Here is a 14,771-nt window from a genome sequence, read left to right as displayed (position 1 = left end):
ACCTGAAAAGGACTTTCTTTTAGAACTAAAACATGGTCGAGTCTAACAAAGCCCAACACAGGGACGCTCCTGGGCGCTCCATGTATTCAGTCCACTAGACATTGAAAAATGCGTTACAATCTAAAAATGCAGTTCTAGCCCTGTATGAATACAGAATGGCATGTAGAAAATGTAATCCCCTACCCTGAGTTGAGGCCACATATGATTTCGGTTCACCGCCAGACCATGCAACTAGAGTTGAGCGACTTTGGTCGGATCGGGTTTCATGAAACAAAATTTGCTTCAGATGAAACTGGTCCGACTAGGGCAAAAAAAGTCGGAGTTTCGTCCGAAACCCGACCCCAATGCAAGTCAATGGGAAATAAAAGTCAGCATTGAGCGGATGACATTCATCCACCCTATTACCGCTTACCCATTATGAGCCTCCTAACTAGTATCTTAATCCTTTCCATGCACTTGTGCAGCCCAGCATAGCGCTAAAAACATACTACTGTATATACAAACTGAATGGCAAATAGCCATGACTGGATACAGACCAACCTCAGGGTCTGTGTGAGTTCGCTCTGTTTTTCCATACCTGCCCATCTGACAGCTCGGCATTGATAGACATACATAGAGAGGAATGTATAAAGGTTATTTTTAGAGGTATGCCAAGCTAAAGGGGTGCATGGGATGGGTCGTTAGGAGTCTAATAAGTAGGCAGATAATGTGCTGGCAGGAAATCTGATGACAGATTTGTTTTAAGATTGTTCTTGTTTCTTTGGTTTATTGCAGAAATTTTGTAAATTTTGCCAAAAAACATATATGGCAGTGAGGGTTGAATAATTTTTGATTGTATCTCTAGGAAAAAGCTATAAAAAATGTCCAAGATATTACCGATATGACATTGAAAAATGCATAAAACACTGACAATTTAATTGGACATCCTAAGAAATAAAAATGTTGGTTTGTGGATTCATTTTACTTACAATGGGGCCAATGCTGAGGTGGGTGAGAGGCACTAGGACTTCCAGCTTAGAATCAAACACAAGACCTGAGGGCAGAAGCTATATTGTGCTATATGCTGCAGAATTCGCTCCTGCTAGACCCCTACTGCACCTCACTAGACAGTGACTTAGTGAATGGGGCATGGTTGACAGAAAAGGGGGAATGACTTGGAATTGTGAGTCGCGGCTGTACTAGACTTACAAACTAAGATTTAAAATATAGCACATTCTATGAAGCAGTCCCCGACCTCCTTTCTCAACTTGTGTTATTGAACAGATTGGAAGAAAGCCTTATAAGTATACCGCAGCTTAATGCATTAAAGCAAAATTTATCAGCACAATATATGTACTATCAGGGGTGCCCAAACTTTTACATGCCCCTGTATGTATGTGATTAAAGGGTATATCTGGGACTTTCTGAAACACAAAAAATATGCCTAAACACTAACAGGCAGGTAGTTACTACTTACCTAGCCGTTCTTCCCAGGCACAAAGCGGTCACAGACCACTCCTGCCATGGAGTCAGCTGCCTCTGCTGATGACTCGTCAACAGAGAGGTGGCTTCTTTTCGGCTCTGCTCGGTCAATGGGATGGGACATCTGACATCATTGTGATTGACAGTCAGATTCCTGCTGCCTAACTGAGGGAGTTGGCTGTCAATCAGAATGACATCAGCAATCCTGTTGACAGAGCAGATCAAAAGAGAGGCCACTACTCTGTCAACATGACGTCAACAGAGGCAGCTGAATTCCAGGCAGCAACTACCTGTTAGTACTTAGGCATAATTTTGTTTTTCAAAAAGTCCCGGATATACCATTTAGGGTTCATACCATCAGTGATAATAAAATCGGTCTGATGTTCTTTCTCAAAAGTCAGATGTGAGTCATGCGAGTACAATGCAATTTTTCTCACCTAGCATCCATATGACATTCATATGCAATCCGTATGCAATGTGATTTTAACATTAGCTTTTACATAGCGTAATTCTCTATGTCATTTAAAGATAGTTTTCTACAAAATATTCTTCAATACATAGGTAGCAATATATGAGTGAAATATATAATCATTGTGTTTATAGCTTACTGCACATGTATTTAATTCAGAAATAAAGAAAAGAAAAAAATGGCGTGGGGGTCACCCAAATTTTTATAACTAGCTGAGGGAAAGCCAACAGCAGGAGACTGTTTATTGGTGCCAATGCAAATGACATCAACCCCAATACTATTACCCACTTGCCACCGCACCAGTGGGAAGAGTGGAGGCTAAGCGTCAGAATTGGATGCACCATTTCTGGGGCTGCTCAGAGCTGATGTTTTTAGTCTAGGAGGGGGCCAATATCCATGACCCCTTCCTAGGTTATTAATATCAGCCTGCAGCTGTCTGCTTAGCCTTTGCTGGTTATCAATTATAGGTTCATTTTTTTGCGGGGTCCCCCATTTTAATAACCAGTGAAGGCTAAGTATACAGCTGTGAACTGATATTAATAGCCTGGGAGGCTCCATGTTTATTTTCCCCTTCCCAGGCTACAAATCTCAGCCCCCAGCTGTCAGCATTCCAACAGCTGGTTATTAAAATTTTGAAGGACTCTACGCCATTTTTTTTCTTTTAGTTATTGAATTATTAGCTAAACACATGAACATTAAACTACACACGCACTGCACTAATTATACACTACCGTGTAAAAGTTTAGGGTCACTTAGAAATTTACTTTTTTTTTCAAAGAAGAGCACAGTTTTTTTCCAATGACGCTAACATTAAATGATTCAGAAATACACTTTATACATTGTTAATGTGGTAAATGACTATTCAAGCTGCAAACGTCTGGTTTGTAATGCAATATGTTCACAGGTGTATAGAGGCCCATTTCCAATAACCATCACTCCAGTGTTCTTATGGTGCTTTGTGTTTGCTAACTGTGTAAGAATGCTAATGGATGGTTAGAATACCCTTGAAAACCCTTGTGCAAGTATGTTAGCACAGCTGAAAAGAGTTTGGCTGATTAGAGAAGCTATAAACCTGACCTTTGTTTGAGCTAGTTGAGAATCTGAATTGATCATCTTTCCCCCATCTCACAGATCTTCCTTACCCGACCTTTCTATAACAATTGACAACATCACGCTTTCCCCCGCACCAGAGGTCCGCTGCCTCGGAGTAACCCTTGACTCTGCCCTGTCCTTCAAACTGCACACTCAAGCTCTCTCCACCTCCTGTCGCCTCCAGCTCAAAAATATTTCCAGAATCCGTCCCTTCCTCATCCCTCAAACTACTAAAATGCTTGTGCATGCCCTCATCATCTCCCGCCTCGACTATTGCAACATCCTTTTCTGTGGCCTCCCTGCTAACACCCTTGCACCTCTCCAGTCCATCCTCAACTCTGCCGCCCGACTAATTCATCTCTCTCCTCACTACTCCTCCGCTTCTCCCCTCTGCAAATCTCTTCACTGGCTCCCATTCCCTCAGCGTATCCAATTCAAATTACTAATACTGACCTACAAGGCCATCTACAACCTGTCTCCTCCATACATCTCTGAACTAATCTCCTGATACCTTCCCTCACGTAATCTCCGGTCCTCCCAAGACCTCCTTCTCTTCTCCACACTTATTCGCTCCTCACCCAACCGCCTCCAAGATGTCTCCCAAATAGCCCCCATCCTCTGAAATTCCCTGCCCCAATACATCCGGCTATCAACCACACTCAGATCCTTCAGACGGAACCTGAAAACCCACCTCTTCAGGAAAGCCTACAGCCTGCAATGATTCCCGCTGCCTCATCACCACTACTGGAGCTACCGCCTCACCATCACTGGAGCTGCTGAAACCCCCCAACCTACTGTCTCCTTCCCCACGATCCTGTAGCATGTAAGCCCGAAAGGGCAGGGTCCTCTCTCCCCTCTATATCAGTCTGTGATTGTTAGTTTGTTTACTGTAAGTGATATCTGTAATTTGTATGTACAGCACCATGGAACCAATAGTGCTTTATAAATAAATAATAATAATCTGGAGCATTACATTTGTTGGTTCCATTAAACTCTCAAAATGGCCAGAAAAAAGAACTTTCATGAGAAACTCGACAGTCTATTCTTGTTCTTAGAAATGAAGGCTAATCCATGCGAGAAGTTGCCAAGAAACTGAAGATTTCCTACAACGGTGTGTACTACTCTCTTCAGAGGAGAGCTCAAACAGGCTCTAACCAGAGTAGAAAGAGAAGTGGGAGGCCCCGCGGCACAACTGAGCAACAACACAAGTACATTAGAGTCTGTAATTTGAGAAATCAATGCCTCACAGGTCCTCAACTCGCAGCTTCATTAAATAGTACATGCAAAACGCCAGTGTCAACGTCTATAGTGAAGAGGCGACTCCAGGATGCTGGCCTTCAGGGCAGAGTGGCAAAGAAAAAGCCATATCTGAGACTGGCTAATAAAAGGAAAAGAATAATATGGGCAAAAGAACACAGACATTGGACAGAGGATTGGAGAAAAGTGTTATGGACAGACGAATCCAAGTTTGAGGTGTTTGGATTACACAGAAGAAAATTTGTGAGACGCAGAACAACTGAAAAGATGCTGGAAGAGTGCCTGACACCATCTGTCGAGCATGGTGGAGGTAATGTGATGGTCTGGGGTTGCTTTGGTGCTGGTAAAGTGGGAGATTTGTACAAGGTAAAAGGAATATTGAATAAGGTAGGCTATCACTCCATTTTGCAATGCAATGCCATGCCATACCCTGTGGACAGCGCTTGATTGTAGCCAATTTCATCCTACAACAGGACAATGACCCAAAGCACACCTCCAAATTATGCAAGAACTATTTAGGGAAGAAGCAGGCAGCTGGTATTCTGTCTGTAATGGAGTGGCAAGCGAAGTTAACAGATCTTAACCCCATTGAGCTGTTGTGGGAGCAGCTTGACCGTATGGTACGCAAAAAGTGCCCATCAAGCCAAACCAACTTGTGGGAGGGGCTTCTGGAAGCATGAGGTGAAATTTCTCCATATTACCTCAGCAAATTACCGTATATACTCGAGTATAAGCCGAGATTTTCTGCCCATTTTTTAAGGCTGAAAGTGCCGGAGACCATGGGAGAAGCAGGGACTGCAGAGACATGCCAGGAGGGGGTGAATATGATGGGGGAGGATGGGGGGAGCCATGCTATATTCACCTGTCCCCGTTCCACCGCCACACACCGCTCTGTCCTCCGCGTCCTCTGGCTGTAAGGTTCAGGTCAGAGGGCGCGATGACGTAGTTAGTGTGCGCCCTCTGCCTGAACAGTAACTGACAGAGGACCCAGAAGACAGAGCGGCGTGCGGCGGTGGAACGGGGACAGGTGAATATCGCAGGTGCCGGGGCCCTGACACCAGCACCCGTCACCCATAGTGTGCCAGTGTCCCCGCCTGCTCAGGACAATGGCACCTGGCCCCCAGCAACGAGAGATGAGTATGTAATTTTTTTTATTCGCAGCAGCAGCATATAGGGCCTATTCTATGGGGTATCTTATGGGGACATAACCTTTATGGAGCATCTTATGGGGCCATAACCTTTATAGAGCAGAATATGGGGCCTATTCTATGGAGCATCTTATGCAACACGCAGGCGCAATAGCCTGATGTCGGTTCTCGGGCAGCGCGCACTGCGCATACCCAAGAACTCTTGTCACGGCGCAGGCGCCGGAATACAAAACAGGAGGAGGAGGCGGCGCACAGGAGCATGATTGACGGATGGTGGGCAGCGCCCAGACACAAGACAAGGGGCATGATGGACGAATGGTAGGCGGCTGATACAAGGGGACACACCATACCTATGGGACACATTACAGGCATGAGGACCTATTTATATAAGTCGATATTTTAGCGTTACCAGGGGTCAGAAACAGAAGAGCCACCTTCACAGAATGCAGCTTTAGTGTTGCTGAAAGTGGCTCTTAAAAACGCCCGGCGGGGGGGGGGGGGGGGTGACAGGTTCCCTTTAAGTGGTTTTATATCCCCCTGCTCATCAGAGTTAATAAAAGCATAGTTTTTATTGAAGCATTAAGGCTGTGTGCACACGCTGCGGATTTTGCTGCGGTTCCACAGCGGTTTTGGCCGTTGCGCACCCGCAGCAGTTTTTGCTGCGGTGTACAGTACCATGATTCCCTATGGGAATCAAAAACCGCAATGCAGATGGTGCGGAATTTTCCGCGCGGATTATCTGCGGTTTTCAATCCGCAGAAAGAATTGACATGTCAAGTCTTTCTGCGGATTCCGCTGCGGTTTGCCATCTCCTCCATTGAGGAGATGAAAAACCGCAGGGCAAAACCGCAGAGCAATCCGCAGGTAAAACCGCAGGTATTTTGACCTGCGGTTTCACCTGCGGATTTTACAAAATCCGCGCGGATGAATCCGCACTTAATCCGCAGCGTGTGCACACAGCCTATGTGTGCACATCTTATACTGTATATAATGATCTTTCTCTTCCTTCTGACATTAGTTTCTCCATACATGATGAAGCACCCTTATTATACCTACATTGATATTGTAGTGCGCCCTACTCACGTCCTTACATTCTGGAGACATTTGGTCACTCCGGATTTTATTCAGGGGTATCAGACTACAGGAGGTTGAAAATAGATGTACCGTATGTCACAATAATTAGAAAACCTTGTATCATTTCCTTTACACTTCACAAATACTTGCTACTTTGTGTTGGTATATCACATAAAATCCGAATAAAATTGAAGTTTGTGGGTGTAACGTGAACAAATGTGGAAAAGTTCACGCAATATGAATATTTTTTCAAGGCACTGTATATACATATATCACCTAAATTATTCATTCCTAAAACCTTAAAGACTTTCTTCCATACATTGCCATTTTCCCTTTAGCCCTGCATCAGATTTAGGATTATTTTAAATTAAAAAATATAATAATGTAAAAAAATATTGTGACTGTACCATGTATTCAGAACTCCAGGTCAGTATTATAAACCCTACATGGTTAGAATTACATTATATCACTCTAATTTAATCTTATTATTTTTTTTTTTTACTTCTTACAGCATTGAGGGGGAATATGTGCCTGTGGAAGGAGATGAAGTAACATACAAGATGTGCCCGATCCCACCCAAGAACCAGAAATTTCAAGCTGTGGAAGTTATCCTGACCCACCTGTCTCCTCACACAAAGCATGAGACCTGGTCAGGACAGATAATCAGCTCTTAGAATTTATCGATGCCTTCCATAGGTGGTGGGGACCAAACTCAGACAACATAAAACTGCCATACTGACCCAGTGTCTACACCTTTGAGAGTCATACCAGATCTTGCGGAAAGATTGAGCCAGTCATGCTGGGATATTTTTCTTTATTGAAGACAAGGAGTAAAGACTGGTTCAAGCTGTCCCCAAAATCTGTGACTAGATCCAGGCTTGTCACTTGTACTAACACCATTAACACTGAATTGGATATAAACCTGTATACTTATCAGGATTCTCCTGGTCTTCAGCATATAGCAGTTCATAGTAGTAGGACTGACATGATTATCATCTGTTTTTCACTCTTCTCATTACTTTATTTGACCTTTTTGCCATTTTTTTATTCAATGAAATGCAAAAGAACTGAGGTTTCACTTAAATTCCGAGCCAAACTTTTCACCCTCTTGGGACTGTAGGTTGTAAAACCTTACCCATGGCTACACGTCTAGATTTATGTATCACTAAACCACAGTTTGTGTGTCGATGTTTGTATTTTACACTTCTGTAATGCATCTGCACTGTAAAACCAGTTTGGATCAACAGTTCCCGACATCTGTTAATTTTTGGCCTTCATACAGAGTACAGTTGTCTACATTGGTGGAGGAACAGTTTAGCTTCTATATTGTTCGTTGATGATAATATGACCTGCTTCCAGATTTCAGAATATTTCTGTCAGTTTTAATACTGTTGAAAGTATATTATTGTGTTTTTTTATATATATTTTTTGTGTGTGAGTGCCTTAATTCTCGTGGTATTGTGTGCTATTTTGTATTGATGGCAATGCTTTTTTTCTTTTTTTTCAGTTTGATTAGATTTGAATATATTTGGTTTGCTTGTTTTTCTTGATGAGAGATGTATCCATGGTCAGTACCACAACTCAGTTCTTATTGCAGGTCCATATTATAGAAAGTTACCATTTATTAATTCATCAATAATGCTCTATTGTACATACATAACATCCAGATGAGCTGAACTAGTCCGGTTCAATATGTTCCCTTGAGATGACACTGCCACTGATGCTTATATTTAGTAACCTCTGGCATCAAACACTTTATTGACTGCAAAAGTTGGTCCATAAAATGATTAAGGAATTTGCATTAAACAGTTTTCATCACATAAATTATTTCTATCAATCATTATATTACCTAGATTTTTTTGTAGAAATAAAATGCATGCTGTCCTTGAGAGATTTTTCTAATTTGAATTGCAAATTTTGCTTGGCGATGTTATCACCTGACCATATTTAAAAAAGTAAGAAATGAAGGGGTTTTCTGGGAATTTGCGTATTTTGTGCTACAGGGCTAAGTTCTTCTTGATGCCAATCTTTGCGGGTGGTCATGAACTGACCTTGCCCATGATTCTGCTGAATTTGACCTCACGTCAATAGAGAAGCTCTTCTTCTTCTGGGCGGCTCTGTTGACGGAGCATCACTAGCGAAGTCATGCTGATTGACAGCCATTCCCCACTGTTATGCTGATTTACAGCCAACTCCCTGCGGCCTGAGTGGAAGAGAAGAAGCAGATCCGCCAATGTGATGTCACTGAAAGTAATAGAATCGCCACTAAGGAGTGGTACATGACTGCTCTTAGCCGGTAGAGATCGGCACTGGGCAGAACAGACAGGTAGTTAACAACAGCGGCCTATAACCTCTTAGCTCAAAAGGGAATAAGCAAAGTCCCAGATAACCGCTTCAATCTGAAGAAACTGATATGTTTCATCTACATTAAGAGCAATATGAGTCAATGTGGTCTACAGATACAACTAAAGCCATTGGTGCTCATATTCTGGCCATGTCCTGCTTCCATTTAGGAGAATACTATTGCATGTTTTTAGATCTCCAGATAGTTTCTTTTACACACATTTAGTATCCTGCATAATATAGCAGTATTGTTATTCCTAAAGGCTTCCATTAAAATAGTAAGGATGCATTCAAGTGACGTGAACATCAGCAGGATTATCTAACATAAACCCCTAAATTATACCACTGTATAGGCATACAACGGCATATGTTGCCTGAAAGCTTTCACCTCAGAATTCTGGTGTAAAAGTTTTGAAAGATTGCAAAATTTGGGCTCAACTCTGAGCTGTGCTCACATTTTTTGTGACTTCTCACGTCTGCACGCCAGTTTCTCCCAGCTCTGTTGGAATAGGTGAAGTTGGGGTCGGTGGTGTGGCAACCTCCGCTCGTCAAATTCATGACAAGTGGTAACATTTGCTATGCCACAAATCTTACTCCAGCAGGGTCTTGAGTAGGATTTGTGGCAAGGCGCACAACAAGGTGCACGCTTTTCATCCAGAGCTACAGATTCATACAGAGAATCAGAAGTGTCTGTCTCCTGGTGACCCCCTCATCGAGACCAGTGTGAAGAACAACAGTCTCGATGAATCTGTCCCAATGCCTCTATTTACAGCTGCTCCTCTATTACAGGGTGTACTTACTAACTGGCTGCCTTCTGCACAGTAACCTGTGTAGTCTGGAGAGCCATGAATAACAGCATTCTGGCTATGTAATATGGAGCAGACCCTAAATATCGCAGAGACCTCTTTAACAGTCTGGATGTGAAGGCTAGCGCGGTCTTTACAACAGCAGTGTAATGCAACAGTCGTTAGCACCCCCAATAACAGTGTCTGGCTGAGCGGTCTCTACTACCTATATAGGCAGCTCTCTTTCAGTCCCGACCAGAAGATATTGGGCCTAATTCATCAAGCACCTTTCATCAGAATTCTGGTATAAAACTGCATGAAATATCTTAAATTTTTGTATAATTCAAAATTTTGCAACTTGGCAGTTTCATGATAGTCCTGGCCAGCCCTGGCAACTTTTAGAAAATTGGGTGGAACTCAAGCAGTACAGGGTATGGCCAAGTGCGCCATCATACAGAAGTGGAAGACAAAATAGGAGCGCTCCATGGTGAAGCCCTGGGGATAAGAAACAGGGAAGAGTAGATGGAATCTGCTCACCTGGTGGAGTGGTGCAGGTTGGGCACAACTCTGATGAGAGTAGCAGTGAAGTGGTATTCCTCGTGTAGACTGCGCCACTCGTTGATGCCATCAGAATGGCTCATTAAATCAATAAGAAACATAAGAAAATAAGAATTGCGAGGCAAAAAATAAGAAAAAACTTTGTGGCGGGTGCTGTCTTTTTCTTCTTTTTTTCTTCTAGATTATCATGCACGACTGAGCGACCTCATCTCAGTTTATTCATCTCTGCTGTCAGAGAGTCTATAAGGATCTAATCAGATGGTGGGGGGTAAGGAGCAATTCTTGCAGCACAGTAAAAGCCTCACACAGTTTCACCATGAATTACCAAGGTTTTGTAATTCTACTAAGCATTACCTGTGGAACTTTCTTCCTCAAAATGGCGCTGGCCGCGCCTGCGCAGTAGCAAAATTCGGAACGCGATAGATGCTACTGCGCAGGCGCCACCGCCAGCACGCCATTTTGCTATAGAAAAAAAATTATCTCCACCAAGATGGCACTGGCCACGCCTGTGCAGTAGCATCTAGCAGCAATCTGATAATTGCTACTATGAAGGAGCCTGCATGATTAATGTAATTTATTTTTTCCAAGACATAGTGTCTGTAAGATATACAGTATGTAAAATAGGGGGCGGGTCACTGAGGGATAGTGACCTGTCATAAGCCATAAAGATAAATATCTAAGCAGAGCACCACATGAAGCCCCGCCCATAGCCCCACCCACAGGCCACCCTGGAGCACGACCGTAATATTAACTTAAAACTGAAAATAAATATTAAACCACGACCACAAGACGGATTTCATCAGACAGGTAACATTGTAATCAGTATAACGGCACCGACCTGACACTGTGTAGGTTACTGTGCACAATCCTGCTGACAGGTTCACTTTAAGAGAGAACTGCATCAAAGACAAAAAGTAAGGAAAAGTATTTTATCAATATAGAAGCCTTTCATAATAGTTCAGCTTCTGTTAAAGCAAAAGTTATCTTTTTTCTTAATTACCATTACTTTATACTTCACAAAATTCAAAATCTTATATAACATGCTTTAGCACTAACTTTATAAGCTGAAATAAAAAGTATATATGGTTTCTCTTATTAGCTAGCGATATGAGCTGATGAGGAGATAGAAAACTACAAACTTCTTAAGATTCTACCCTCTAATTGCCTGTTAATGAGATTTATTTGGGATGGATTTGGTGAAATACAGGGTACTAGCTGAGGAATGTATTTGTAAATCAGGTGCACCAGCTGCTAGCACATAGTTGCAGGGAATCTGTCAGTAGGTTTTTTCTATGTAATATGCGGGCAGCATGTGGTAGGGGCTGAGACACAGATTTCAGCGATGTCTCACTTATCATGCTCTGTGTTGGTGTTTCAATACAAAGAACGTTTTATCACTTGGAGATTATCACTTTCTAAACCACAGGGCATGTGCCTGCTAGATCGACCACGCCCCCTCCTCTGATTAGCAGCTCACTGTCAATAGACAGCCTGGTGTGGCCAGGGGAAGCTTTCTGAGCTCTTTTGCATTGCTAAATCTAAACTGCTGCACCCAGTAAACTAAGTGACACATTAGTGGAATCAGGGTTTCTTTCCCTACATTATGCTGCTCTCAAATTAAGTAGTAAAAACCTGCTGACAGATTTTGCATTTCTAAAAATGTCATTGTCATGTGACTGATAACTATAATTTTTTATAGACTTTACAGATTCTGCTATATGAGTAACGGAACATAGACAACACAATCCTCCTGACAAGATAAGAAACCTGTAGCAAAAGATTGGTGTGGAATGTGTCAGTAAATGCAGATAATAGCAGCCATCTTTACATTTTATATAATAAAGTACTGTATCTATGTCTTTAGGCTATGTGCACAATTTCCACGGCAATTCCGCAACTCCCTACCGCAGGAAATACGTATGCGGAATTCCCGTGAAAAACTAGCGTTTTGCAAGTGTAATTAGCTTGCAGAATGCTATAGTTTTCCAAGCGATCTGTAGCATCACTTGGAAACCTGATTGACAGGTTGGTCACACTCGCTAACGCATTTAAAAAAAATGCTCCATAGAAATGAATACAAATAGAAAGATATTCTTTGTCCAGTGTTTTAAGGAAACAGCGCACTCCAAAAAAAATGAAAAAAAGCAGTGTGTGAAAATAGTAAAGAAAGAAAGCTTCAGATAATCTGTAAGTTTGATTTTCCACTGTATGACCGACCATATTTGCATTTTTTTCAACACTATTGTAAGTATAAGAGTTGTTTTTAAAGTCATAAGTAAAACCTAGAAATGTCCTGTACTTTTGTTCTACTACTGACGGCACACGCTGGTGTCCTTCTCTCATAGCAATGGTTTGTTTATATTAAGAATTGCATCTGGTGGCATCTAAACTCTTGTTTGTCTGTTTTATTATTCATGTGTTGGCAATAAATAAAAATGCAATAAAAAAAATTTTTTGTGTTATTGGCAAACACTTGGCCTAAGGCCTGTTTCACACATCAGTTTTTGTCCATCAGTCAAAATCCGCCATTTTGCAAAAAAAACGGATCCGCCATTTTTTTTGGCTGATCCATTTTTTTCCCATTGAGTTGCATTACCGGCGGATCTTGACGGATGGCCATCCGTTGGATACGTTTTTTGCGGATCCGCCAAAATAAAAAAATTTTGACGTCCGCTGACATGCCCGAACGGAGCATGTAACGTTTTTCCGGGCGGCAGGATCCGCACTTCTCACTGCGCATGCCCGAAAGACTTCACTCAGCCGGAAATTTAACCATAAACTGTGTTCTGGCGGCTGGAAAATGCTCTCTCCCCCCCTCCCCAGGCAGCAGTTCCTTTAAAATTCTTCCTTTCACGGATCCGTTAAAATAACGGTCCGGTGACAAACGTTGTGGTCGTTCAGAAACGGATCCGCTATCCGCCATTTTTGCGGATTTTGACTGAACACAAAAACTGATGTGTGAAAAAGCCTAACGGGATCAGCATACAGTAAAAATGGAGGCGTTGCTTAAAGTGATTAATTAATTTAGCTTTTTCATTTGCAAGATGATGTCTGATAAATGAGATTTGGAATCTGATTGGTGGACATGGAAAATGCCATCATTTGTACACACTGACATTCTTGATCATTGGCTCAAGCAATGAAGTGCTCCTGAGGCTATATGCCCACGTTAGCGTTTTTAAGCGCTCAGGAAACGGGTCTCCTTCCCAGAAAACGCGCGGTTTTTTTCCGCAATTTTTGCTCGTTTTTTTACGCAAAAACGCGCGTTTTTGATGCGTTTTTTTCCGCGCGTCTTTTGGACTATAGGAAATAGCCAAAAACACAGACCTAAGCGGAAATTAATGAACATGCTGCTTTTTTACCGCTAAGCGTTTCCTTAGCGGTAAAAAACGCATCCATTGGCACAAAAAGGCCAAAATGCATTAAAATGAATGGGATGCTTCTTTTAAGCGTTTTTGATGTGGTTTGACCCCAAAAAACGCATCAAAAACACTTAAAAACACGCAACGTGGGCACACAGCCTTACAGCGCTGTATCATAAGACAAGGGAAGTTTGGCAAATGAGTATTTTGCACGATTTACATAAAAATTACAAAGATGCAGCAGCACAACAAAGTACGGCAGCTCCTTTCACATAGCTCTCTACCCTCTACACGAGCTCAATTTTCCATTCGTCAATCGTGCTCTATGGGTACTATTAGGACTGTAATAATATAGAAGGCGACCACACTAGTAAAGAAGCCGTGCTCATTACATACTAAGAAGGATATTGAGAAATACAAAGATAAGAAACATACTATGTACAAAATTGTCACAAGTATAAACATATCTATCAGTATCCACATAGAAAATATGTAGATATACAAATCATCGCATAAAAGGGGATCTGTCAGCAGGTTTTTTCTCTGTAATTTGAAAGCAGCATGCTGTAGGGGCAGAAAAACAGATTGCCGTGATGTGTCACCTGCTAGGCTGTGTTTTGCTGTTTAATTATATTAATGTTTTATCAGCAGGAGATTATCACTACTGGACAAGCTTCCTCGTACATACTAGTATAACCTCACCATCAGCACACACTGATTATCAGCTCTCTGTCACTGTACAACAGAAAGCAGTTGTGTAGTTGGAGTTATACACAGTTCAACACCTCAGCTCTCCTAGATCTGCAGCAAAAAAATTGTGATTCTATCATAACTGCTGCACCCAGTAAACTAAGTGATACATCACTGGAATTAGGGTCTCGGCTCCTACATCATGTTGCTGCCAGATTGCATAGCAAAAAGCAGTATAAATGACAATAAAGGATGTTAATTAGTGATGACCAAATGTGCTCAAGGGAGGTGTTTAAGTTTCATTGTGTGTCTTTGTAACAAGGTGACAAGAAGGGGGGGTAGTTATGGCTGAGTTACTTAAAGGCACAGTCCACAGACAAAGTCCACTGGGCAAACAGTCAGCGAGCACCCCTTGTACATAAATAGACAGGACTGACAAACCTTCTTCCCACGGTTACCTTTCCTCCCTCCAGCCACAGTACTCTGGGCAAGTAAAGTCCAAGAACACGGCTGCGGTCCAACATGGAATAAC

General features: G+C 42.2%; 1 protein-coding gene across 4 annotated transcripts in view; it reads left to right on the top strand.

Moving 5' to 3' along the window:
- The window catches only part of CSDC2 (cold shock domain containing C2), a 133,639-nt gene extending 121,002 nt beyond the window's left edge, over nt 1-12,637 (top strand). For all 4 annotated transcript variants that reach the window (XM_073549430.1, XM_073549431.1, XM_073549432.1 and 1 more), the window contains exon 4: nt 7,013-12,637. In XM_073549430.1, the coding sequence (XP_073405531.1) occupies nt 7,013-7,175 (163 nt within the window). In that variant the 3' untranslated portion in view covers nt 7,176-12,637. The remainder of the gene's footprint in view (nt 1-7,012) is intronic.
- The last annotated feature ends 2,134 nt before the right edge of the window (nt 12,638-14,771 follow it).

This window comes from Dendrobates tinctorius, unplaced genomic scaffold, assembly GCF_039654945.1.
Source record: "Dendrobates tinctorius isolate UK_male_01 unplaced genomic scaffold, ASM3965494v1 ptg000159l, whole genome shotgun sequence".
NCBI lineage: Eukaryota > Metazoa > Chordata > Amphibia > Anura > Dendrobatidae > Dendrobates > Dendrobates tinctorius.
The sequence above is the reverse complement of the archived record's forward strand: the minus strand, read 5'-3'. Positions and strand labels throughout refer to the sequence as shown.